Below are 25,991 nucleotides of genomic sequence, written 5' to 3' on the forward strand. Positions count from 1 at the left end.
GGAGAGAGGGGGGAAAGTCTGTTAGTTACCAGAACGTGGTATTTAAAGCTTCAACTGCCCATTTCTACACATTAAAGTTCTATTAAAGGGACAGGACAGTTTTCTCTGGGCCAGGCAACCCTTTCCAAAGGTTCACAAACTTTTCTTCAGTTTCCTGTTACTACAAGCTTCCACATACACTTATCCTACTTTGATGTTGCTTGCAGACCAGGATGTGTGGGTGAGCATGCGTAGGTGTGCATGCAAAAAGACTGAGCTAAGCTCTCCATAATGGCTGCAGGCTGACTGTCCTCATGGAAACTCCACCCACGGCCACCTTGAATTTCACGGTTTAATCAAGATCAAAGGAGGTTTTCCCTTTATTCAATTGAAACAGAGAAGTCCCAGAGGGGGCATATAAATTGTCCTTGGAAGGCCAACAACATTCTGTGAAAGCTCCCCAAAAACGCAGAAATGTGCTGCTCTCTATCCTAGACAAAAATCCTTTATGGAAACAGCCTTAGATTGAACATGCAGAAAATGCAATGTAGTGTGAAAGAACTCTTAACGCAACTCGGCTTCTCTACAGAAAGTGGAAGACAATCTGGACTATGGGCTAGATGGGACCAATGTTTCTGTGGAGCTCAAGGATTTCCACCCACCGAGTGCAATCTACCCCCTCCTATGGTAGCCCTAAATACCCTTGGACATTCTGTTCTTGGAGAAGATGACACCCAGGAAGAGGATTTCAGGGGGCGGGGTTTTAAGGCTGCCTGCCATGAGTGATGGGAAAATTGTGCTCCATATAAGTGTCTAGTCCTGATCTAAGACAATCGATAGCCTCATCTGTCAGGTAGCAAGATTCAAATTAGTTTGAGCTAGAATTGGAACCCTGGAACCCAATTTATACAGAATGCTCTAATGTCCATTTCTAAATATCTCTATATGTGTAGAATCTGGAGCAAAGTGACAGAACAAAACAAAGCCTGCAATAAAAAGAATCAAGTTGAACCCCTCGCCTTCCCTGCTTTTTATCTGTTCATTCTTAAAATTCTAAATGGCCTTGTTCTTAAATGATACTGGTGTTATTTTTAAATTTTATTTTGCATTTCCTATTGCTTTAGATTTCAGTGAGGGTTCTGTTTTGTTTGCCTTTTATTGTTGCTCCTGACCTACAACTCGCTTAGATATCTTCGAATCTTGGACAAGGACTCTTCAGAAACAATATTTCAGGAGGCGTTTTGGGTTGCAGTAGTTGGGCAGTGTTGGGGAAATACTATATCGCCATCACGGATCATCAAACCAAAGAGGTGATGCTTGACATAACAAGGACAACAATGTCATACTCACAATGCTAAAAACTTGCCACCTGGAGAGACCTTGGAAACTGCAGTACCTGATCCCAGAGGGTAGCTTTGACAACTGGAAATGTTCAGCAATCTGTTGGGGAGGTGCAGACATTTGCTAACCCTGTTATCTCAGACACTCAGGGGTGGAATGTCCACAGGGACATGTGGTGTCATATGTCCCCAGGCACACGCCATCCTGTCACATGGGGGTGCAAAATCATCCCCCGCAACCCTCCTTCCCCACGCCGAGTCAGCATGGGGGAGTAGTGGCATGCCTTGTGGGTGGGGGGGAACTATACTTCTCTGGAGACCTTGTGAGCCCCAAGGTCTCCTGGGAACTGTAGTTCCTCAGGCCGTTTTTAGCCTGTATTGTGAACAGGCCTTTTTTTTCCAGCCTGAAAAAGTTCAAGGAAAAGGAAAGGAACTAAGGTAAGTGTGGGAAGGGGGTGGGAGGGTGCCACAAGGGGGCGCCACGGGGGTCCTGGGGAAGGGCCCCGGGGAAGGGGCGGGGGGAGTTTTGCACCCCCCACGTGACCCAAAACCATGAACCCGGTGGAGGCGCACCCCCCTGTCCCCTGGTAGCCCACCTCTGATATTCCTCCACCACAGAATAAAGCATGCCAGACCTTCTTTGTTGTAGAATGCTCAGCCTAGGTCCTAGTGCCGGCTAGCCCTGCTCCCCCCAGCCATTCGTCTTATGAACTGTAAATGCTCTTGCATCAAAGAACCATCCTAAGACATAATTGCCTAACGATGGAACATGTGAAGATGTTTCACTTCCAACCAACGGCCGCATTCCACCCCAGCGATCCATTCCCTGCCCCCAAAGAACAAGCCAGGCCTGGAAGGGCAGCAGCAGCAAAGCACCCTCCCACCTGGCCTGGCACTAGTCCTCCCAATCCACCTCCAACCCTCCCCCCCAAAACACAAACAAGTCCCAGCAGGGCAGCAATGGCAAGATGTGACGGCTTCTTTTCCTGCCTACTTGCCTCCCCACAACTCACCACTTGCTTGCCCACCATTTTTCCTGCCCCCTCCCCGCCCAACTCACCACCCACTTGCCTGCCACTCTCCATGGCACTCTCCTTGCTGAGTCAAGTACGCCAGGTTCACTGCATCCCACAAGGGGTCTTGCTGGGCTACCAGGCCTGATTGTTTGATTTAGGCTAGCAGGAAATGAAGATGGTTTGCCTGCCTCTGCCTGGTGCCTTCATGTTTTGTTCAGCAGTTTTCATACACCTAATACCTAATTTCCATTGGTTCCTTTCCCGTCTAATCGAGAGACCTCTCCCAATTAAAAGGCATTGTGAGCAGGCAAGATGAAGTGTGAGCTGCTACCCACTGGACAGCCCCTTTCTCCTGCCAGTTCTGGAAAGTTAAACAGCCCAGGGGGTGGGATGAAGCTGGCATGGGGGCCCAAGGGGGGAAGAAAGGCAGGAGGCCCACCTGGGCCAGTCCTCTGACCACCCTCACACACAGACACACACACAGATATTATGTACCACAGCGAGCTTTACTGCTAGTATTTAATAATGCACAATATAATGGTTTTGACAAAGGCAGCACATAAAAATGAATGTTAATTCTCATATTCATTTGGGACTATATTCTGTTGCAGAAGCATACTATTTTCTCAACCACTGCACTTTAACTGACCGCACTATTATCTTTCTGTGGAACAAAGTGTAATAGGGAAGAGGGAGGATGAAGGGTACACTATCAAGTGATGTACTAAGCAGACCTGGTGCTTTGATGCTAGATGGGATGTGATGACACGGCTGCCAAACCAGCTTGAGCTGTGGGGGAGGGATGTGATAGGGCTGCTGCTGTATGTCATAAACAGTTTTCTGATTATGAGGCCAAGTTATTGGGAGATGGAACATAGTTCAAATGTACAGTTCTCATGGTACCAAGTTACCAGTGGAGCTTTAGAGACACTGCAGATTTCCAGTCACATGAATCCGCTGGAAGTGGGGCTTTTTGGTTATAAATTTAATAGGGTAAAATTCTGGAATTTTAAAAAATTCTCTGAAACGTTTTTAATTGTTGAAGTTTTGAAGAGTAAGGTCTGTCATGTTCTTTGCAACTGTAATATATTCCTGGAGAGTTAATGTTATTTTTAAAAGTTATTATTATTTATTCGATTTAGTAGACCGCCCTACCCCCGAAGGGTATTTAAAATATTTTATCCTATTCTTTCAGGGCCAAATTACATCATACTGGAGGTTCATGACTAGAACTTCCAACCAGCAGAGGATGATAGGGATGTTACAATGGTCCAAGAGTAAACAAAGCCCCTTGAAGTCATTTGGTTGAAGTTGCCAGGGGCAATGATGGGCACAAGTTGTTCTGTTGCCTCTCCCAGCATCATTGCTGCCTATGGGCCTGAGTAACTCATGTTGAAGGGCACTGCCAGGACTGCAGGTGGAAGCAATGAGTGAGCCTGTATCCATCTGGCTGAGCCAAGAAGTCCTTGCAGCTGTGACCAGCAGCCCAGTGGCTTGAGTTGTTCCTGTCTGCCACTGGCCCTCCTGGACAGCAACCCACGAGAACTTTCATTCTCATGTGAGGGGCTATAAAATGTGGTCATAATGTAGGAGACTTAATTCCTCCAGGCTGCATTAAATCCCAGTGAGGAGAAAGGACAAATATTTGTTGTGCCTGTGTTTTTAGTGAGACTTAAAGCATCTGAAGGTATTTTTGCTCAGTGAAACCATACCCTCAACCTTAGGCTAGTCACACTTCTTGGGAACTCTCTCAGCCGCCCTCACCTCACCTCACCTACCTGACAAGGCGTCACAGGGAAGAACCTCCAGTATCTTCTAGGTTCAGCATACTCTGCCACAAGGATTCTAACTCACTTTTTTGTTCTAAACTGTGTATAAATAAAGAAATAATTAAATAGAAATCCCAGTCGGTTGGGGCTACTTGAGCTTACCGGTCTGAGGAAAAACCACGTGTTTTCCCAATATAATGCTCGAGGGACTCCCTTTAACCATCAGGAACGCTCCATAAAACGCAAGACATCTGGCATCCCTGAACCTACCTGTGGGGTGCAGTTTTCGAGGTCTCCCTGAAATGTGGATATTGTGGTATGTGGACAAAGAAAGGGAGGAAGGAAGGGACCTTCTTTTCCACACACTTGGGAGCGCACAGCTCTCCCCCCAACCGCCCGCCGACCCACCCACCCACCCACTCCCTCCCTCCCTCCCTCCCTCCCTCCCATGGCGGCATTTTCTGCAGGCAGAGGGCAGCGGGCTGCAGCGCCTTCATTGTTTTGGCCGCTCTTTGGTGGGTCCTGAGAGTTTCGCCCCTCGGTGCGTTTGGTCGGGCTGGCTTTCGGTCCCGAGGCCGAGAGGGGGCTGGGGAGGGATCGCATCCTGGGCGGGAACTGCGAGAACCTCCCCTTAAAAGAGAGAGAAGAAAGCATAGAAGCCCCTCTTCTCTCCTTTGTAGTCTCAGTTACAGTCAAGGGTGTCCGATTTCGGGCCCCGGCGGCGATCAGAGTCCCGCCCGCGCCACCACCACCACCCCCCCCCCGCCCTGCCCTCGCGCCCTCCTCCTTCTGCCGCTGCAAGGGGAAGTATGAAGGGGAGTTGCCGCCGCCGCAGCAGCATCAGGAGGAGGCGCGCCCAGGAAAGCGCCGGGGACCCCAGGGCGGCTGCAGCTGCCATCTGAGCCCGGGGCGCGAACCACGCCGGAGCGGCCCTGCTCTCTCCACGCCGGAGCCCTCGCAGCGAGCTCGCCCCCTGCCTGTTCGGAAGAAAGAGAGCGGCACGAGTCCGCCGGCCGCCTTCCCTGGGGATTTGGATTCGGCCAGGTGGATCCGCCCTGCAGCCCCGCGCGGGACCGCGGAGACTTCAAGGAGCCTCGGAGCTTCCGAAGCAGAAAGCGAAGCGGTTCCAAGGGAAGGGGGCGGGAGGGGGGGAGAAGAGGCTGCCATCGGAGGAGGAGGAGGCGGCGGCGCTGGCGATCTGGAAATGTCCTGTCCCTGCTGCAGCCTGGTTAGATACCTGTTCCTAGCCCTGCTGTTGCACGGTGAGTGTCGCAGATCGCGCATTTGCAATGTTATCTTCACCGCTGTTGTCTCTTTTGCTGTCTTGGCCGATTTAAGGCGAAACTCCGCTCAGAGTTCGGATCAGGCTCGGTCGCCACTCTGTGCGATTGTAGCAGAACTTATCTCTATTCAAACATACTCTTCCCCCCCCCCCCCCGCCCTGTTTTCCCAGATGGAGAGTTTCATTGTATTGCAAGTATATACGCTGTTGTCATCACGGTGCGAATTTTAGTAGTGTTATTCGTTCATTTGATTGTTTGACACCGGGGACTTGACACCGGGGACTAACATTGCCTTGGAAAAACTGCAGGGGCAGATTGCTGAACCATTTTTACAAGTAAAAACAGTGGAGGCCACTTTCAGGATTGAAACAAGCGCAGAGAGATATGCAGAGTTATTCAGAACTACTCACAATTTGTAAACCTTTGAGTCAGTTTTTTTAAAAACAGCCCCAAGTGCTCTTGAGGTTATTACTGATGTGCTTAAACCTACTGTGTTGTTCAAAATCTGACTGGATAGCTATTTAGCGAACATTTTGCTTGTTAACTTCCTACACGATCCATATTATAGCCATCCCACCCTGGAGCAGTTCAAACAGTGCGTAGAAACTCAGAGACGGGGCTCATTCCGCACATGCAGAATAATGCACTTTCAAACTGCTTTCAGTGCTCTTTGAAGCTGTGCGGAATAGCAAAATCCACTTGCAAACAGTTGTGAAAGTGGTTTGAAAACGCATTATTTTGTGTGTGCGGAAGGGGCCAGGGAGTCACCATTGCCATTTCATGAAACCTGTAGCCAAACTAAGCAGGACTCTTGCAAAGCATCTCAGTCCATAGGCCTGAACCACTGCACTGATTTCCAGCACACAGTTTGGGAATGCAAGGTCTGCAATGGGATAAGTAAAAACAAACCCACCACTATAAATCTCTACCTGTGTTAATTGTACAACGTACGAATAAGAACTTACGACTGGATTAGAGCAGGGGTCTGTTTGATCTAGTATGTTGCTATTCACAATGGCCAAGCAGATGCTTTTAGAAAGCCCAGTGGAGACATGAAATCAACAGCAGAGTTTGATCCTTTGTTTTTTGCTAAAGAATCTTCAAATACATTGCCTTTTCCTCCACCTTTCCAGCTATACAGTCTTGCTTTGATGTGAGCTTTCAGAAATGAACACTGTATTCAAAGGTTGTCATACTGTAGATTTTCTGCCCCAAATGTGCATCATTTCAAATTTACTTATCATGGCTCACTCTTAAGATTCCCTTAGGAGTCCTGCATAGTTTGCTTTGGATTTCTCCTGAACTATTTGCTGTTGGTCACACACTTGGATACCTCCCAAGCAGCTCCAGATCACATACGAATTGGGAGACCCTTCTAACTATCCTCATTGTGGAAGTTTTCTCTTTAGTCTTTCCGTCTTTCTTTCGTCTGTTCTTCTTACCAGTTTCTGGTCTGTAACTGCTCGATTTATTATGGAGTCCTTGTTGACACCATTGCTGAAAACATTTTGGGAGTCCAAATGTATAATTATTGTTTGACTATTATATTTCTGTTGCAGAAGCTTTACTGATTGTTTCCCAACAAGGCTTGACCTTCTAAACATTTAACTTTAACATTTCCTGGTCCAGGTCTATATGCCTCATTGTTCATTGAAATGTGGCTGTTGTGGATTTTCCAGGCTGTGTGGCAGTGGCCTGGTAGTTTTTCTCCTAACATTGTGCCTGCATCTATGGCTAGCATCTTCAGAGGCATATCATGATATAATGTGTTTCTCTTCTGTGTCATGGAAGCCAAAATGCCAGTCATAAGTCCAGGTGAAATATCAGGAGCAAAAACTACCAAACTATGGCCACACAGCCCAGAAAACCCACAACAGCCAGATTCTGACCATGAAAGCCTTTAACAAAATGTTCCTTGAAAGATTTATCAGTAGGAAAGGCTGCCCAGTAGGTGATCAGAGAGCTGCACAGCAACCTGTTTCCACCTGGGTTGTTCCTGTGTGTAGAATCTCATCCAGCAATTTTCCACAAGTGCAAGCAAGTTTCCCTTCCTAGAATTTTCAGTATGATGAGGTTTGGCAAGACTACTGCTGTTTTCTTGCACTGGCATTCAGCACAGGGCGGAAGGTCTGGAGAAAGGTAGGGTGGGCGAAGTTAGTGGCAACCATAAGAAATGGCTTCTGCCAACATTATAAACCCCTCTCCCCCACTCAAATGACCAGGTTCTTTTTTACTGCTGGATGAGATTGAGTGACATCAACCACTCAGCTGCATTAACCTAGTCACCTAACCACCTGACCTCACACAGTTTCCATAGACATTGAGCACCGCAATTTCCTCCCCCACTCCCCCACCCCCCGCAAGTAGCAGCTGTGGAAACACAACCTCTTTAAAAACCATATTCTGTATTCAGATATGTTACTAAGTTACATGTGTACTTTTATGGGTATTTGAAAATTCAAAAACTGTCTTGTACGATCTGATAATGTTAATTTAAAATAGAGGGATTAATGTCTTCCCCTTTGTTTGGAAAACATACAGTATACAAGTGCCACATGATAAATAATAAAGGCCATGAGCTTTCAGCTCGTCTTTTTGGAGACAAAGATGACTTGCTCATCAAAGGCGTTTTTATTCTCCTCCCACAGCTTAACTACAAAATATACAGACTGTATAAATATGTCTGGTTGAGACAGACCTGCCTGGACGCCAAGGTGTACTTTAGAATTCTCTGATCTGGGCGTCTAGGAATCAAACCGGAAGGTTTGAAGTTAGAGGCTAAGTAAGGAAAGGAGGTATAATTATAGGGTTAGTCTCCCATGCTCATCTGCTTGGAATTACAGAGCTGTTTTAAACTTTGGCTGAAATGTGAAACAAATCAGGACCAATAGTCAGATCAAACCAGCCTTTGCCAAGAGACGTTGAAAGGGGGAACTATCCCCCCACTTCATAGTGTCATCAAATGGAAACTTTTTTTTAAAGAGAGGAGGAAGAATCAGCTTGTAGAGGTCATTTATTAACATGAGAATGAAGATTTGTGGTGGAAAACCATTGCCCCCTTGGGCTCAAGTAAGGACAGACAGTTGGATATAGTACTTGTGTGTTCTCCCTTTTTGGTCTTTAAAACTGTTTTTATTCCTGAACTCATGAGACTATTCTGTCAACAGCACATGTTCAAGTATGAGAACAGGCAAAAAAATTTAAAGGATCAGCTTAACGGTGTATCTGCACAAGTTCTGTCCTCTCATTTTTGGTTGCAGATTTTAAAGTTAACTTGTTAGTTAATGGGCAGCATTTAGTACTGAGTAAACGCTTTAAGACTGAGCTGTAAAACTGTCAACGCAAATAGAAGTTATCTCCATCTGAATCCATTTGTCCTGCAAGATCTTTTGAAGAAGACTTGCTTATAGTCTTCACACTACTCTGTTCTGTGTTAGATTGGCATGGACATTTACAGCACATAGTGGGATGTGCTGTCTAAGAAAATATTGCTGAGTCTTAACCTTCATAGTTTGAAAAAGTGGTATAAGGCCCTTCTCTTAAGATAACTGAATACAAGTTATGTCTATATATAAAGTTCTGCCTTTCATCCTAGTTTTCTTTTTTGAGATTTTTGTGGTCTGAAACATGATTATAGAGAATATGAATTGAACAACAACTTATCTCCCCTAATTGCCCTCATAGAATTTGGGAATCATACAATGAAATTAACTGCCAATAGATTCTGGACAGATAAAAGAAAGTATTTCTTCACACAACATAAGTTATGAAAGACAAGGCCAGTAGCTTAAATGACTATACAAATTCATAGCAGTTAGCCCTGCTAATTAAATAGAACTTCCATAGTCAGAGGTAATGTTTCTTTGAATACTAGCTGCTGGTGGACAAACAGTGGGGAGAGGCTGTTGTCTTCATGCTATGCTTGTGTTTTTCTCAGAAGCATTTGGGTGCATATAACAAGGTACTTTTGAAAAAGTTAGTAGAGTTTTCTAAACAAATTCAGTTCCATCATCTTTTCCTTCTGTGTTTCTGACTCTCAGTATTGGTTTCATTGAAATCAAGCACTCCAAACTGATTTGTGTTTAAGGCAAGATTTTACATATCAGTCGTTTGTAATGATAGCATTGGCTTTATTACTTCTGAGACTTGGGTATATTACTTGGGTTAGGGAAAGCTGACATGGAATTAGTCTTTTGGGTCACAGGATTGTAGATTGGCTCTTCAACCACTCTAACCTCTTAGCCACCTCTCAGCATCCATCAGGAGATAATCGAACAATAGCTGAAAAGAAATGCTGCCAAGCTATTTTAGACCACATAACCATGACTCAGGCAGCTGGACTGCATTTGGATATCCAGGAGTATTTTAAATGTGTTTACATAAATAAGCATTGAAACTCTTAACTTACCTTTCTGAAATCATGCACTGTTTGCTCATGCAATAGGAATATAACATTCAGTATAATGCAACTCAGTTCATATTTATATTGCTTTGTAATTATCTCTATACTACAGGAATAGTCCCTTTCTTAATAAATGAATGAATAAATCTCGTGTATTCATTAGTTAAAATGAAACCTGTTGAATGTCAATGGAGATTTGCAGCTGGAACTTGTCCATTATCATGGTTTTCTTTGCTTATACAAAAAGCCACAAAAGTTTCAGATGTCAAATGCTAAAATCATTCAGATTCAAAACCTCTGAGTAATAAGATGAACAGTAAAATGAACTCTAAACAATTTAGCTAATTCATTTTTCAACCTTACATCAGCCGCCCTCCCCCCAGCTTGAAAATGCTTAATGCCTGCAGCCTTTCCATAACATCATGTTTTTGTGCAGTACACACTTGCTGTTTTTCCATATGTTTCTCAGGGTAGCACTTGATGTAGACTTTTTCCGAGTTCATACTTTGCAATATTTGAACTTAATAAGAGGTGAATAATGGCTCATTTCACATATATATTATGATTACAAAATATTTATAAGTAGTTCTAAGTAGTTCTATCCTCTCTTGCATTTTGTTGGATATTGTTTGTAAATATAAAAATGCAAGTTTTGGAAAACTATTTTTAATTGGTATGTAAAGAATGCAAATTTATTATTTAAAATATTTTAATATGCATTCCATTTTAGGCTGAGGGGATTCTTGTTCAACTTTCATATGATCTTCTGACTGCTATTGATGGTAGTAGTAATTTTTTTATTCATACATGACTGTTATAGATAAAAGGCATACATAGAAGCCCGATTTCTGTGTGTCTGTGTGTGTGTGTGCGCGCGCGCGCATGAAGTGCTGCCAAGTTCCTTTTGAGTTATGGTGACCAGATGAATTAATGACCTCCCAAACGTCCTATTGTTAACAGCCTACCTCTCATCTTGCAAACTGAGGGCAGTGGCTTCCTTGATTGAGTCAATCCATCTCATGCTGGGTGGGGGGGGGGGGGGTTGCGTGCTGCCTTCAACTTTTCCTAGCATTATTGACTTCTCCAGTGATGCTTGTCTTCTCATAATGTGATCAAAGTATAATCGCCTCAATTTATTCATTTTAGCTTCTAGGAAGAGTTCAGGCTTGATTTAATTTAGAATCTACTTACCGGTATGTTTGACGGTCCATGGTATCTGCAAAATTGCCCTCCAACACCACATTTCAAATGAATCAACTTTCTTCTTGTCAGCTTTCTTCAGATTCCAGCTTTGACACCTATACATAGCAATAGGGGAAACTACAGTATAAATCATAGAATCATAGAGTTGGTATAGACCACAATGACCCTCAAATATGAATTATCATGATCTTGGTTACCAGCAACACGTTTTTATACTTAAGGATCTTTTCTAGTTCTTCATGGCTGCCCCTTCCAGTCTCAATTTCCTTCTGATATCTTGGTTGCAGTCTCTCTTTTGGTTGTTAGTAGAGGCAAGGAATAGAAAATCTTGAACAACTTCTATTTCTTCACCATCAGCCTTAAAGTTGTGTAATTCCTCAACAGTAGTTACTTTTTGTCTTCTTGATGTTCATCTGTAATCCTGCTTTGGCACTTTCTACTTTAACCTTCACCAGGAGTCATTTCAGGCCTTCACTATTTTCTGCCAGTCACAGGGTATCATCTGCATGTCTCAAATTGTTAATGTCCCTTCCACCAATTTTCACTCCACCTTCATGTAAATCTAATCCAGCTTTCCTTAGGATATGTTCTGCATATAGATGGAAGAAATAAGGAGATAGAATCCATCCTTGTCTGACATCTTTGCCAGTTGGAAACCATACTCTGGTTTCCATTTCTCTTTAGTTGGAAACCATCCCAATTCTCCACATTCTGCCCTAACCTTAGTGTTCTGTCCAGAGTACAAGTTGTGCATCAAAACAATCAGATATTGAAGGAGGGAGACTTCCAGGAAGATGGTGCTTTGAACAGATGAGCCTTTGGGAGCTCTCTGCTACAGAGCCCTCCAGGGGTTGGGAGGTCTATTAAGTCTAATAAATAAATAAATAAAATAAATACTGAAAGGAGCTGGTTTAAAGGTAGACAGACTCTGGTCCTAGCCTCTCCAACAACTTTTGAAGACCTTTAGTTTGACAGGTGAACTGGTTTGGGGTTTGTTTGTTTTTACCCACCAATTCTGATACAACCTAGAACCAGTAATGTGTATGTGTCAGCTGTTTGGCTTTAAGAAGCTGCCAAATGCTTTTTCATGCCTCTGTTCTCTAGATTTTTTACTTCCACTTTTTCTGAGTGCTTTCTTTCTTTGGGCTTCTTTTCCTTGTATTCTTTTTTTTCCATTCTTTGTTGCTATGTTTGTTTTGTAAAAAAATTATGTTAAAAAATGAGAAGTTGTGGCATACCCATTTCTTTTAAAATCAACAATTGTTTTTCATGATCCACACAGTCAAAAACTTTGCTGTAATCTATGAAACATAAGCTGATTTTCTTCTGAAATTCTCTCTTATGCTCCAGTAACCAATGTGAATTTGCAATATGATCTCTTGTGTCTCTTCCTTTTCTGAATCCAGCTTGAATTCACTCCATACGTGGTAACAGTTTTTGTGGTGAGATTTTGAGCATCACTTCAGTTGCATGAGAAATTAATGCAATGGTCTTATAGTTGCTGCAGTCTTTGGTATCTCCTTTTGGAAATTAGAGTATTGAAGTTTCTTTGAAGGAGTTTTACATAATTTCATCTCATCTGCATAGTTCTTCAGTATATTGTTCTGATATTTGATTCTACTTTGCTCCTTTATTTTGCGTTCCTGTCATCTGTAATTATCAGCACATCTCGTTTAGGCATGTGATCAATTTCTCCCTGAACACTTTCATAAAAGCTTTCCACTTCTTCCTCTTCAGCATCTAATTACTTGTACTATATCTCACCTCACCTATGAGAGCCACTCCATTTCTTATGTTCGTCATTTCCACAGTAAAACAGTAATTTTCTGATTAAAAATGTCCTAATTTGGTCCATTTTAATTCATTCATTCCCATGAGTACAGTGTTTAAATGTTCCTTTTGTAATTTTTCAATTTTGGATTTACCCTGATTCGTACTTCTCACATTCCTTGTTCCTATTATTTGTGTCAGACAGCTTTGGACTTTTGTTTTGAATCCATTCACATCGACAACTGAATGTCCTTTCACTTTAGCCTAGTTGCCTCATTAAGAATAGTTCTATTTGTACTTGTCCTTAGCTGTTCCCCAGTAGCTTATTGAGTGCCATACAATAAGGAGCTTCTCCCTTTTACCATTATATCTTCTTCAGTTTTGGTTAGTCTCATCAGCAGAAGGGAATAGACAATTCCAGTGATGGTGCAGTGGAGGAATCTTGAAGGGTAGCTACAGGTGAATAGCTGTAGTAGAAAGGTGAGACTGACAGAAGATCTTTCATAGACAACTGCAGTGACATTCTGGTTAATCCTAGTTAGTACAATGCAAAAGAAGGCAGTTGTAAACCACTTCTGATCATCTCTTACCTAAAAAACCTTATGAGGAACCTCAATTGTACTAACAAACAATGACCCAAGTCCAAAGATAAGCCCAGGATGTTCTATATGAATGTAAAAAGCTTGGTAATAATACAATACACAAAATATAATAAATAATTGTGATGGTCTCTGATTTTTAGAACTCTCAGAAATGTACAGGGAAGGTGCATCGATGTTCGCAGTGTGGTTAGATGTGGATTTTCTAGTATATTCCAGTTGTGTTCAATGGTCTCTGTTTGCTAGGCCAGCACTAGAAATCTTGAGGGTCAACTCAATGGAGGATTGTAACCCATTATTCATTTTGGTAAGTGAAAGATTTCTGCTGAGTTCAGTAGAGTTGGAGAGGGGCAAAACCTGGTCATTTTAGTGATTCAAGTATCAAGGAGCAGACAAACTCTGTCCTCCACACAGTCATGCACATACAGGTTTGTTATTTTAACAATGACTTCAATATTCTGGTGTCTGTATTTCATCCTTTCCTTATTGCTGATCTAGTGAACAGTTCTCCAAGACTTCTTCTTTTGATGTTCAGAGTTAAAAGTAGAGTTAAAAACAAACATCTGCTTGGCAGTGAGACATAATATTCTCTAGTGGAACTGTATACCTTTTGCCATGTGGTTAGGTTATCTAGCAGTTTCCACATCAAAAGATAATCCTAATGTATATTTACTTAATTGTGTAGGGTAGCTGACTAGATAAGTAAAGTCGTATTCTTAGTCAATTATGTTTTATCTTTTGGAAACTTTTGAAGCTCCTGACAAGTTTCCACTTGAAAAGTTTGTTGTAGAGACAAAATCATCATGCTAATATTGTCATTACATTTAACACTCATAGGTTATATTTGGCTTACAATTTATCTATGGAGCCAAAATGGAACAAGTCTTTATTTATTTTGGTGCAAATCAGAGGAAATATTGACTAATGGAATCTTAGAGTGATTAAATTAATTATCCAAATGCACCATGTATTATGTCTCTATCTGCCTTCTTCTGTATACTTTAATAACACCTTGTATAAACTTTAAATTTACTGTCATATTAGATTTCCAGGAGTTTTCAGATTTTAAAATGGAAGTTCCATAACTAACATTGGGAAAGGCTAGATTCAAGTCCACTAACACTTTAGAAAACAACAAGTTTTTGCTATTATAAAGGGTATAAACCAGTGATCCCCAATTGTGACATGGAGTACGGGGCATTTCTGCAAAATGACTGCCAGAAGTGGCAGGGCCTACCACAAAATGGCTGCCAGAAGAGGCGGGGCCAACCATAAAACCACACATCTTAATTTAACATTTTATCTTAAATAGTTACCGTATATACTTGTGTATAAGTCGACCCGCATATAAGTCAAGGCACCTAATTTTACCACAAAAAACTGGGAAAACTTACTGACTCGCATATAAGTTGAGGGTGGGAAATGCAGCAGCTACTGGTAAATTTAAAAAAATTGCATTGTTTTTGTTTTTGAATATTTATTTCAAAGAAAAACAGTAAACTAGCTCTGTAAGCCCTGATTTGCCCTTTAAATCCATTCGGGGGGGGGGATTTAATCTGGGGAAAATTTGAGGGTGCCTGTCAGGGGAGGAATGTTTATGTTAGCAGTACCAACATTTCAGAGTATCTTTAGGAGATCCTCCTGATGATACCACCCAGGTGAAGTTTGGTTCAAGGGTTCCAAAGTTATGGACCCTCAAAAGGGTAGTCCCATCTACTATTAGCTTCCATTGGAAACAATGGGGGATGGGAGCACCCACTTTGGGTATCCATAACTTTGGACCCCCCTGAACCAAACATCACCAAACCTGGCTGGTATCAGCAAGAGATTATCCCGGTGATACCACCCAGGTTTAGTAAAGTTTGGTTCAAGGGGTCCAAAGTTATGGACCCTCAAAATGTAGCCCCATCTATTAGCTCCCATTGGAAACAATGGGGATGGGGACACTCCCTTTGGGGGTCCATAACTTTGGACCCCTTGAACCAAACTTCACCAAACCTGGCTGATATCAGCAGGAGTGTCACCTGATGATAGCTTGAAATTCTGGGGCCGCTAGCCTAAAAACTGCGCCCCCTGGCAGCTGACAAAGTAAAAACCCTAAAATATTTTTAAAAATACACCTCACTCACGTATAAATCGAGGGGGGCTTTTTCAGCACAAAAAATGTGCTGAAAAATTCTACTTATATGCAAGTATATACGGTACATTTGATCTCTCGATGAGCAAAGCAAACCATAAGTATGGAACAATTCAAATACAACGTAAACACAATTAAACAGTGCCATTAAGACAGTGTACTAGACCAGAAAGTCACTTCAATTTTTTCACTTGTATCAGAATCAAGAGGGCTGGTTTGTAGCAAACTTTTACTCCCTTTCTTTCTTTGGCAGACTGTTGTAAAATAAGAGGGAGGAGGAAAGAGAACATATTCAGATGTAGGCTTTCTGCTTTTTATGACTCACAAAAATTACAAATTTTTAGGAGGCTCAATGTATAAAACACAACTCACCAGACAACAATGAAGTCTGACATTGACATTGCTAACAGACCGTTATCCAAATGGTTGTTGTCAACCATGATCTGTTTTTAGCTTTTATGTGTTACATCACTGAAAATAGCAGCTCTGCAATTCAAGTGGATCCAAAGTATGATTTAATCTTTGCTGTGCTGTTTTTCAACAAAGGATATGTTATAGTTATAACAAGCATCATTTAAGACTATTCAGTGACAGCCCACAGCACACCTCCAGATCAGTGCACTGCCCCTGTGAATTGCTTGCAGCCTCTTTTCGGGGAAAAGCTCTGGAAATTATTGGACTCGCTCAGGGTATGGATGGGTGCCTTTGAATTCATGTCTTTCTTTGAGCAACCTTCTGTGCCCACTCTCCCTATCTTCTCCTCCTCCCTCTGTCATTTCTCCCCCTCCCCTTACGCTCCCTGTTGACCCATGCCCACTCTCCCTGCCCGAGGTTTTCTCCTCCCCCCTCTAGCCTTCTGCTCTGCAGCATCCAGTTCTCACTCTCCCTGCTCAAGCTCTTCTTCTCCTCTCCTATTTTCTTCCTTCTGGCCTTCTTCAGCTCCTCACCATCCTGCTTTAATTCTCCCTGCCCAATGGCCTCATCTATACAGCAAATAGGATGACTCTCTCCAGAGTCAAATGTGGATCCTGGAAGCAAAGCTTTCAGTCACTGACCAGGGATCAGGTTAGGGCATCCAGGTCAGTGGGCACAAGTTAAGAGGCTACAAGTTGGGGACCTCTGGTATAAGCTTTTGGGAGCCAAACTTCTCTTTGTCTGCTTTGGCTGTTGAGAGCTTGTACCCTGAAAATCTTTATGGTCTCTTAAGTGCTACTGGACTTGAATCTAAGTCTTCTACTGTAGGCCAGCGCAGCATAGCTAGCATCTGGGAAGTGTTTTAAGACTAATATATTCTATGTGTCTCAGAAAGAAATAAAATTGCTTTCATGGTATTCATAAGACAGAAATAGACTTCCATGAGAGAAAGGATATGAAGTTTCTGCATTATTTTTTGCATGAAATGCAGAAGAACATAAAAGAAGAAAAGCAGTTATGTAATTCAGACAAAACTTTTCTTTGCTCATGTAGTGATGAACTCAGTGATACTACTGGACAGTCTCATGTTAGCATATGAAAAGCCATGCTGGATCCAACTAGTGGCTTCCTGTTTCTCACAATGGCCAACTAGATGTCCTATGAAACAAGGCAAAAGCCTCCCTCTGTTGTTGACCACCCCACAAAAAACTGACATTCAAACATATACTTCTCCAGAGTCCGGAGGGTCTGTTTTGCCATCATGTTTTGCCATCATTGACCCAGACAGTGGGGTAATATAAGACCCTACCCTGGTGGCAGGAAATCTGTAAGGACAAGCGAGCACATAGAGGCATACCCAAGGATCCTTCAGTATTTTACTTATTAACAATCTTGCATATTAAGGTGCCACCACTGCAGTTCTACAGATGGGAAATGGTTGTTGATATATCAGCTTGCCTGCAGTGTCCCTTGAGTCAGTGGCCGACACTGAACTCAGGAATCTGAAGCCATGGATCATAGGAGCAAAGGGACTGATGTGTGCTAAGGTGTTACATATACACGCAGAAAGCTGTAGAATAGAAAGCTGGGTGAATTTCCTGGGGAAATTCAGCACAGAATAAAGAGGTAGTGCAGGAATACCTGGCTATTTTAAATGAATTCAAGTCTCCAGGGCCTGATTAACTACATCCCAGGGTACTAAAAGAACTAGCAGAAGGAGTCTCAAAACCACTTGCAGTAATCTTTGAGAATTCCTGGAGAACGGAAATCCCAGCAGACTGGAAGAGGGCTAATATTGTCCTCATCTTAAAAATGGGAGGGGGAAGAGGACCCAAACAATTACTGCCCAGTCAGCCTGACATTAATACCAGGAAAGATTCTAGAGCAGATCATTAAACAGACAGTCTCTAAGCACTTACTTAGAAGGGAATGCAGTGATCACTAAAATCAACGTGGGTTTCTCAAACACAAGTCATGCCAGACTAATCTTATCTCTTTTTTCAGTAGAGTGACAAGCTGTGGATGTAGCATACCTTGATTTCAGTAAGCCCTTGACAAGATTCTCCATGACATTCTTGCAAGCAAGCTTACAAAAATGTGGGCTAGCCAATTCTACTGTTAAATGGATTTGTAATTGGTTGACTGACCAAACCCAGAGGTTTGTCATCAATGACTCATCTTCATCCTGGAGAGAAGTGGCTAGTAGGGTACCACAGGGTTTTGTCCTGGACCCAATGCTATTCAATATTTTCATAAATGACTTGGATGATGGAATAGAGAGCGTACTAATCAAATTTGCAGATGACACCAAATTAGAAGAGGTATTTAATTTCCCAAAGACAGAGACAGATTAGAGAGCTGGGCTAACAAAAAAGAATTTCAACAGAGAAATATAAAATAGTTCACTTAGGCAGAAAAAAATGAAATGCGTAAATATAGGATGGGTGACATCTAACAGGACACGTAAAGGGGATCTGGGAGTCTTAGTTGACCACAAACTGAACATGAGTCAGCAGTGTGATGTGGCAGCCAAGAAAGCCAGTGCAGTTCAGTGCTGCCTCAACAGGAGTATAGTGTTAAGATTAAGGGATGTCACAGTACCACTCTTCTGCATTGGTCAGATCTCATCTGGAATACTGTGTCCAGTTCTGGGCACCAGTTCTGGGCACCACAATTTAAGAAGGATATTGACAAGCTGGAAAGAGTCGGTGGAAAGAGCTGGAAAGAGACGGTGACCAAAATGGTTAAAGATCTGAATTCCATGCTCTATGAGGAGCAGCTTAGGGAGCTAGGTATGTTTAGTCTGGAGGAGAGAAGGTTAAGGGCTGACACAATAGCCATGTTTAAATCTTTGAAGGGATGTCATATTGATGAGGGAGCAAGCTTGTTTTCTGCCACTCTCAAGAGTAGGACAAGGAGTAATGTGTTCAGGGTACAGGAAAAGAGATTTCACCTAAACATTATGAAGAACTTGACAGTAACGCTGTTTGACAGTGGAATATGCTGCCTCAGAGGGTGGTGGAGTCTCCTTCTTTGGAAGTTTTTAAACAGAGGCTGGGTGGACATCTGTCAGGAGTGCTTTGATTGTTCTTCCTGCATGGCAGGGGGTTGGACTCGATTGTCCTTGTGGTCTCTTCCAACTCTATGATTCTGTGATTCCATGTTTTCCCCATAATTTTCAGTTAATTATGTCAGCAAATATGTTGGAATTGAATAAAGCCAGTAACGCAAGCTACTAGATTGCTTTTATGGTTAACAAAAAGCTAATAGTAGCGTAAGTATTCTTTCAAGGTGCTGTAAGACTCCGATTTATTTTTTGTAACAGACTAACATGAATACATCACTGGAATTTTCGTAGTCATTTTTAGATCATGAAGTATCTCAGTATTCATCTGAGTGTATATTTCCACATTGCTCATTTGCAAGAGCATGCATTTTTTATCAATTGGTTTAGTCCACATTTATTAGAGTGACTAGGACTGTGGCACTTTGAAGTATATTAGTTCATGGCACGTTGTTGTTGTTGTTGTTATTTATTCGATTTGATAGACCGCCCTACCCCCAAAGGGCTCAGGGCGGTGTACAACAAAACAACAACAAACATAATAAAACAAATCGAATAACCCCAGTTAAAAATACAAAACCTTAAAACTATAGCAGCAGCATTCTTCAATAAATAGTTAATAATTAATAATAAGGGGCGTCTGGCATCACACCCAGTGGTCAAATCCTGGGAGTGGTCAAATTCTGGGAGGGGGCTGGCAGATGGTCAGATACACAGCCAGTGGACAGGGCAATGAGAGGGGCGGAATCAGCGGCCGGTCCCCCCAAAAGCCTGGTGGAACAGCTCAGTTTTACAGGCCCCAAGTGAACTCCCCCAAGGTCCCCGGGCCAAGAGGGCCTCTAACTGCTGGGAGGAAGAGCTGCTCCTACCAGGCAGGGGCCAGGGCAGTAAATGCCCTGGCCCGTGTGGAGGCCAGCCGCATCATAGAGGGGCAGGGGACCACCAGCAAGTTTGCCTCTGCTGAGCGAAGGGTGCGACCTGGGACGTATGGAGTGAGACAGTTCCGTAGGTATGAAGGCCCCAGGCCGTGAAGGGCCTTAAAGGTCAGAACCAACACCTTGAAGACAATCTGGAATTCCACTGGGAGCCAGTGCAGACGGCACAACACGGGGGTAATATGATCTCTCGCTGGGGCCCCCGTGAGAAGACGGGCCGCCGCATTTTGGACCAGCTTCAGTTTCCGGATCAGCCGCAAGGGAAGGCCCGCGTAGAGCGAATTACAATAATCCAGCTGTTAATCTCTGCAGCTACAGATAAAGCATCTGCCCCTGATAAATGTTTTATAGGGGAACCTGTTTTCAACCACATAACCACCACAATCCACTATAGAGCATAATGTGAAGGATAGTATTTCTTAGTCAGTAAATCCTATCTAAGTCTAGTGTTGTTTCTACACATACTGAAACCTCCAATGAATTTTACTGATTGTGTTTCTTGTTTTCAGGGGTGATATACCTTTGTATTTGCAGGTCTGTACTTAGTGATTCTGCCAGTGTATTTTGACCTTACACATATATCAGAAATCCAGTGATGAAGGGAGGGGAAACTATGCCCGGGATATGAACTGCCCATGCGCCCCCTCCCGCCCTGACACACCATGCCCCCTCCCCCAACACGTGACTACCCCCAAATGCTTCTCTTTCCAAGGACACTTCCATTGATGAACCTTCTAAGTTACTGCTGACATGCAAGTATAAGTATTAAATGTGCCAGGAAAACATAAAGTATGTTCGTGCCTCTTGATGGTAAGCAACAGAAACTGAAATACTGACTGAGTTATTTTATATTTCATTTTTCAGGGCTAGGAGAAGGTTCTGCACTTCTGCACCCAGACAGCAGGTCCCACCCTCGATCACTGGAGAAAAATGCATGGCGAACTTTCAAGGAATCACAATGTCATCACATGCTGAAACATCTTCACAGTGGGGCCCGGATCACTGTGCAGATGCCTCCAACAATTGAGGGCCATTGGGTTTCAACTGGGTAAGGATATTCACAATCAAGATGGTCAAATTGCAGAGGAACACAAATCAGACATACTAAAATACTTCGACAGACATTAACAATTAATGGTGACAGTCAAATATTTTAGACATGTATAAGAGCAACATAGTGCAACACAGCTGCTTTGTTACATACCATTTTTCTGTAGGCTATAATCAGGGCTGGATTTACCTATAGACTTGGCAAGCTGAAGCCTAGGGCCTCAAAATCTAGGGGGCTTCAAGCCAAGATATATAATATTTTTGACACTGTCATAGGCCATCCTACACATGCTGTCATAATGCACTGTAGGCTCTAAACCAGGGGTCTGCAACCTGAGGCTCCAGAGCCGCATGCAGCTCTTTCAGCTTTATACTGCGTCTCCACGTGGCCTGGAGGTCGGAGGGTAGTGTTGGTGTGTCCCTCCAGAGCAGCACTGGAAGGAAAGGTGAGTGGAGGGGCTGAACCAGAGGCATCTCCGTGTGTGAGGGTGCCTCTTTTCACATCCCCTCCACTCACCTCTCCTTCTATCACTGCTCTGGAGGGACACGCCTATGCTGCCCTCCGACCCCTGCAGGTCAGAGGGTAGCATGGGCATGTCCCTCCAGAGCAGTCACCACCCCCCTGCCATATCCACAGCTGCCATCCCCCCTCTGCCTCACAAAGCAGGCGGCTACGTGCTCCGTCGGGCAAAGGGGGTTTCCCTGCCCAGCGCCACTGCCTCCCGCAGTGTAAGGGGCAGTGGCACAAGGCAGGCCATGGACGCCATCCCCCCTCTGCCCCAAGAAGTAGGCAGCTGCCTGCTCCGTAGGGCAGAGGGGGTTTCCCTGCCCAGTGCCTCCGTCTCCCAGCACCGGAAGGAAAGGTGAGTGGAGTGGCCGAGGCTCGGTAGATCTTCGGGGCTTTGGAAAATGGATCCAAATGGCTCTCTGGGTGGTAAAGGTTGCCTACCCCTGCTCTAAACAATCTTTCAGTAAGTTTTCTTGCACTCCATTTCAGAACAATAGAGTCTTAAGCCAATAACTTGACACTAGCATTGATTTCTGTATTAATTTTGTCCTTCTAGGACTTCACGGAAGTGGACCCCATTTTGAGAACCCCAACTTCTTCTAGTCATGAGGGTGGGGGTTAGGAGGGGCCTCACTAGTGGAATAGCCTAGGGCCTGTCTTCATCAAAATCCAGCGCTGGTTATAATCCATGGTCCCCAACCTTGTTTAGTCTTGTGGACACTTCTGGAGAGCAACCAGGACCGGCTTTTTGCTTTGGCTAAAAGCTGCTGCTTAGCTTCAGTTTCCAGAGGAAGAGGCAGGATTGTACTTTACAGGGCTACAAAGGCAGAGGTATGGAAGCTCAGAAAATAAGGAAGAAGAGCTAATCAGTTAGCTGACTGGGAGCAACCCAAAGCATTTTATGCCCAAGACTCAAGAAGCAAGCTGGTTCAGGAAATAAACGGGCGAGCGCCGTGGCATCCTTGAACTGTAATCCATTGAAAATCTACAGAGCTTTACTTAACTGTAGCTTTGGTGTGCCACTCCATGCTGCTTTTCAAAATCAATACAGATTTTAAAGCACAATATGTTTTATTGTCTGCTAGAAGGAAGGTTGAAAGCTGCACTGTGTTGCTTCCAGGTCTGTAGCTGTAGCCTTCATCATGGTGTAACTGATAATCACCTGTTGATAGTTTGTTTTGGTGTTGCCACCCAACCAATTTGCATAGAGCAAGTGGGTAAGTCCCTGGCTTTATGCCATATCATGTTACTACAGACTAAAACGTAGTTCTTTAACAAAATGAAATTATGAAACTTTATTGTCTAGTCCTGGCTTGCCTAAGTGTTTATCTGAGATCAGTTAGAGAGAGGGTATTTATTTTGTAGTCCTAGCTTGCAGTACTCAGCTGTGTACTCTCAATTATTTTCTTAGGAAGACTGTTTTAGGGGTATAAGGTTCTTTTCAAGCTCGGTCTTGTAATCCCTTTTCAGGCAAGACTGCCACCAAAGTTAATGGGAGTAGAAAGTGAGCAATACTCTTCACTAAAATTCTTTTATCAGTCCAAAGTTCAAGGGAAAAAGTGTAAAATCCCTAATTTAGGAGGAAGTTTTCAAAAAGAAATATAGAAAAATTTACCCAGAAAAGGGAAAACAGAGCTTATAAATGGAGAAACTAACAATGGGCATTTAGTCAAGATATTGGCTTTTAAAGAAACTGTGTTGAGTACAAGAATATAAGAGCTCTACTGGATCAGACAAGTGTTCCATCTAGTCCAGTATCCCGCTTCACAAAATGGCCAACCTTTTGCCCTGGAGAGAACAAACAGGGCATAGAGGCTAAGGCATTCCCTTGATTTTGCCTCCTAGCATGGCAGTTCAGCTTCCTCTGGATATGGAAGCTCACTTCCATAATAAGACTAGCAGATGGATCATCCTCCATGAAAACTGTCTAATTCCTTGTAGGTTTTGTGACCATCACTGCTTCCTCTAGAAAATAAGAGCTATTTTCTTATGGTAAAAATCATAGTATAATAGGGTATTGAAGTAGTTCTAGGAATAAGAATAGCCACTTTGACTTTGATTGATAAGCTACAGTTTTGCACTTTATTAAATTCTGTTTATTTTCTGTTTTCTTCCTATTTGGCTACAGTTGTGAAGTTAGGTCTGGCCCAGAATTCATCACAAGATCGTATAGATTCTACCACAATAATACATTCAAAGCCTACCAGTTTTATTATGGAGGTAACCGCTGCACAAACCCGATATATACTTTAGTTGTCCGTGGTAAAGTTCGCCTTCGGCAAGCATCATGGATCATTCGCGGGGGAACTGAAGCTGATTACCAACTGCACAACATACAGATCATCTGTCACAATGAGGCAGTGGCTGGAAGTCTAAGCCAGCTGGTCAATCGTACATGTTCTGGATTTATACCAGAAGACAAACCTTGGGAGCAGAATGTGAGCTATGACATATGGAGAGAAGAAAATGGCTATGAATGCATCAGAGCTCTGAATTTTGCCATGCATGAACTTCAGTTGATTCGTGTAGAGAAGCAATACCTTCACCATAACTTAGACCACTTAGTAGAAGAGCTATTTCTTGGAGATATTCACACTGATCCTGCTCAGAGGATGTATTATCGTCCATCTAGCTACCAGCCCCCTTTACAAAATGCCAAGGTATGTAAATATTTCAGTTCCAAAACAAAAAGTTAAAGTATCTACTTAGTCAAAGGAAAATAGTCTCTAAAATAGTCTTCACAAAGTTAAGGGTTTCAGCCTGCATCTCAAAGGTTTTCCTTATTACTTTCACACATTCCTGGTGCCTCTCCATTCCTTTGAGATATAATCCATGCCACGGCTATTCTCTCCAGCCTATTACCCAATGCCTCCATAATTCCCTCCTCCCAGTTGCTGACAAGCAAACTGCTCTTCTCACTATGGTGGGCATCAAGTTTTTCTTCCTCTACACTTGTTATGCTTCCAAGGAGCACTTCATTCTCCAAGTCTACGGAGAGCAGAGAGGTGGGGACAAGCAACCTACCTTTTATTCTTCTTAGCTGTACAGTTAATGCTAAGTTACCAAACCTGCAGTAATATCACATTCTTTTTTTTCATATTTTGGCTGGAAAGCACGCGGGAGGGGGGGGGGGATTTCCCAGCCTTTTACCCTTTTCAGGGTTTTCTGTATTTGGTATATTCTGGATAGTAGTACAGAATAATCTGCTTTTTCACAAATGCCTGGAAGCTGTTTTAGCTGATTACTAACATGATGGCCTGCTTTCCTTAGATTTTATGTTCTGCTACAAACAAAATCTGTGATAGGGGGTGGAAGAGAGCTACTGGAGTACAGTCCTGGTTACACCTCTACTTGATTACTAAAATGACTGTCTGGGACTGTCCTTGAGAAGTGTTTAAAAACTTTATCCGGTGCAGAATGCTTCAGTCAAGATGTTGACTGGAGTGGGTCATAGAGATGGTATTACTCCCACTGGCTCCCAGTCTGCTTCTGGGCACTATTCAAGGTGCTGATGCTACCGTTAAAACCCTATATGGTTTGGGAGCAAAATACCTACTACCTTATAAAGTTGTATGACCACTACAGACATCTTTGAATGCCCTGCGTTGGGTACTTCTGCTTTCTGAGTTTAGGCAGCACTCCAGGAGAAGGCTTTCTTGATAGTGGCACCAAAACTTTATAACTCTCTCCTCAGAGAGATTAATCTGTTGCCATCTTCTACCAGCTAGTGAAAACGTATTGTTTCATTTGGCATGATCCTCCTTCCCATCCAATGTTGTTTTTATTTTTGTATATATTTCAGCTCTCGTGTTAATTGTTTTAATGATGTGTGGGTTTTTTTAAAAAAAATTTTATTTGTCAAGGAGGCAAAAAGAAGGGATATACCTTTTGTAAAATAAATAAAATATAACTGCTGAACAGTAGGAGCAATTTAAGGTCAAGGCAATGCCTTGTGACATGATCTCATTAAAATTCTGATGAAAGCAGAAATAAAAATGATTTCCTAGTTCATTTCTTTTTGCAGCATTCATAAATCAAGATTTTTCAAAGGTAGAACAGTATTCACTAATGGTTCCATGTAATCTCCATATTAATGAACTTGCTTCAGTGTAGGTTTTTCTATTAGGATTTGGGTTTGGAAGATCCTGGCTTCACTTATCTTAGTTCTGTTTCTTACATAAGCAGCTTTCTCATTTAGTGCACTGTGGGTCAGATTGAGAATCTTTGACTACATGCTTAGAATTTTCTGGGCATAAAAATGAAATTAGCTTTAGGAGGAAGACACCAGGTAGTCCTTGAAACTAGCTGACATGATAGGTCTATGCTTCATAGCATAGGATAAGTCAAAAGCAAGCTAAAATTCTGACTTAATCAAGGAGAAATAGCTGAATTTGGAAAGGATAAAAGCCAGAAGAATTAATCCTTGTATAATCAAGCTGACATGTGTTTAGTCCAACCAGGTTTGCTAATGATTCCTACATGTTCTTAAGTTGGATGCATCATTTGAAAACATTATTATTAC

General features: G+C 42.8%; 1 protein-coding gene across 1 annotated transcript in view; it reads left to right on the forward strand.

Annotated features, from left to right (window-relative positions):
* Window positions 1-4,642: 4,642 nt before the first annotated feature.
* The window catches only part of APCDD1 (APC down-regulated 1), a 42,565-nt gene continuing 21,216 nt past the window's right edge, over window positions 4,643-25,991 (forward strand). The window contains exons 1-3 of the mRNA XM_048508220.1: window positions 4,643-5,366; window positions 20,776-20,959; window positions 23,598-24,129. Of these exons, the coding sequence (XP_048364177.1) occupies window positions 5,309-5,366; window positions 20,776-20,959; window positions 23,598-24,129 (774 nt within the window). The 5' untranslated portion in view covers window positions 4,643-5,308. The remainder of the gene's footprint in view (window positions 5,367-20,775; window positions 20,960-23,597; window positions 24,130-25,991) is intronic.

Source organism: Sphaerodactylus townsendi, linkage group LG09 (assembly GCF_021028975.2).
Source record: "Sphaerodactylus townsendi isolate TG3544 linkage group LG09, MPM_Stown_v2.3, whole genome shotgun sequence".
In the NCBI taxonomy this organism is placed as follows: Eukaryota; Metazoa; Chordata; class Lepidosauria; order Squamata; family Sphaerodactylidae; genus Sphaerodactylus; species Sphaerodactylus townsendi.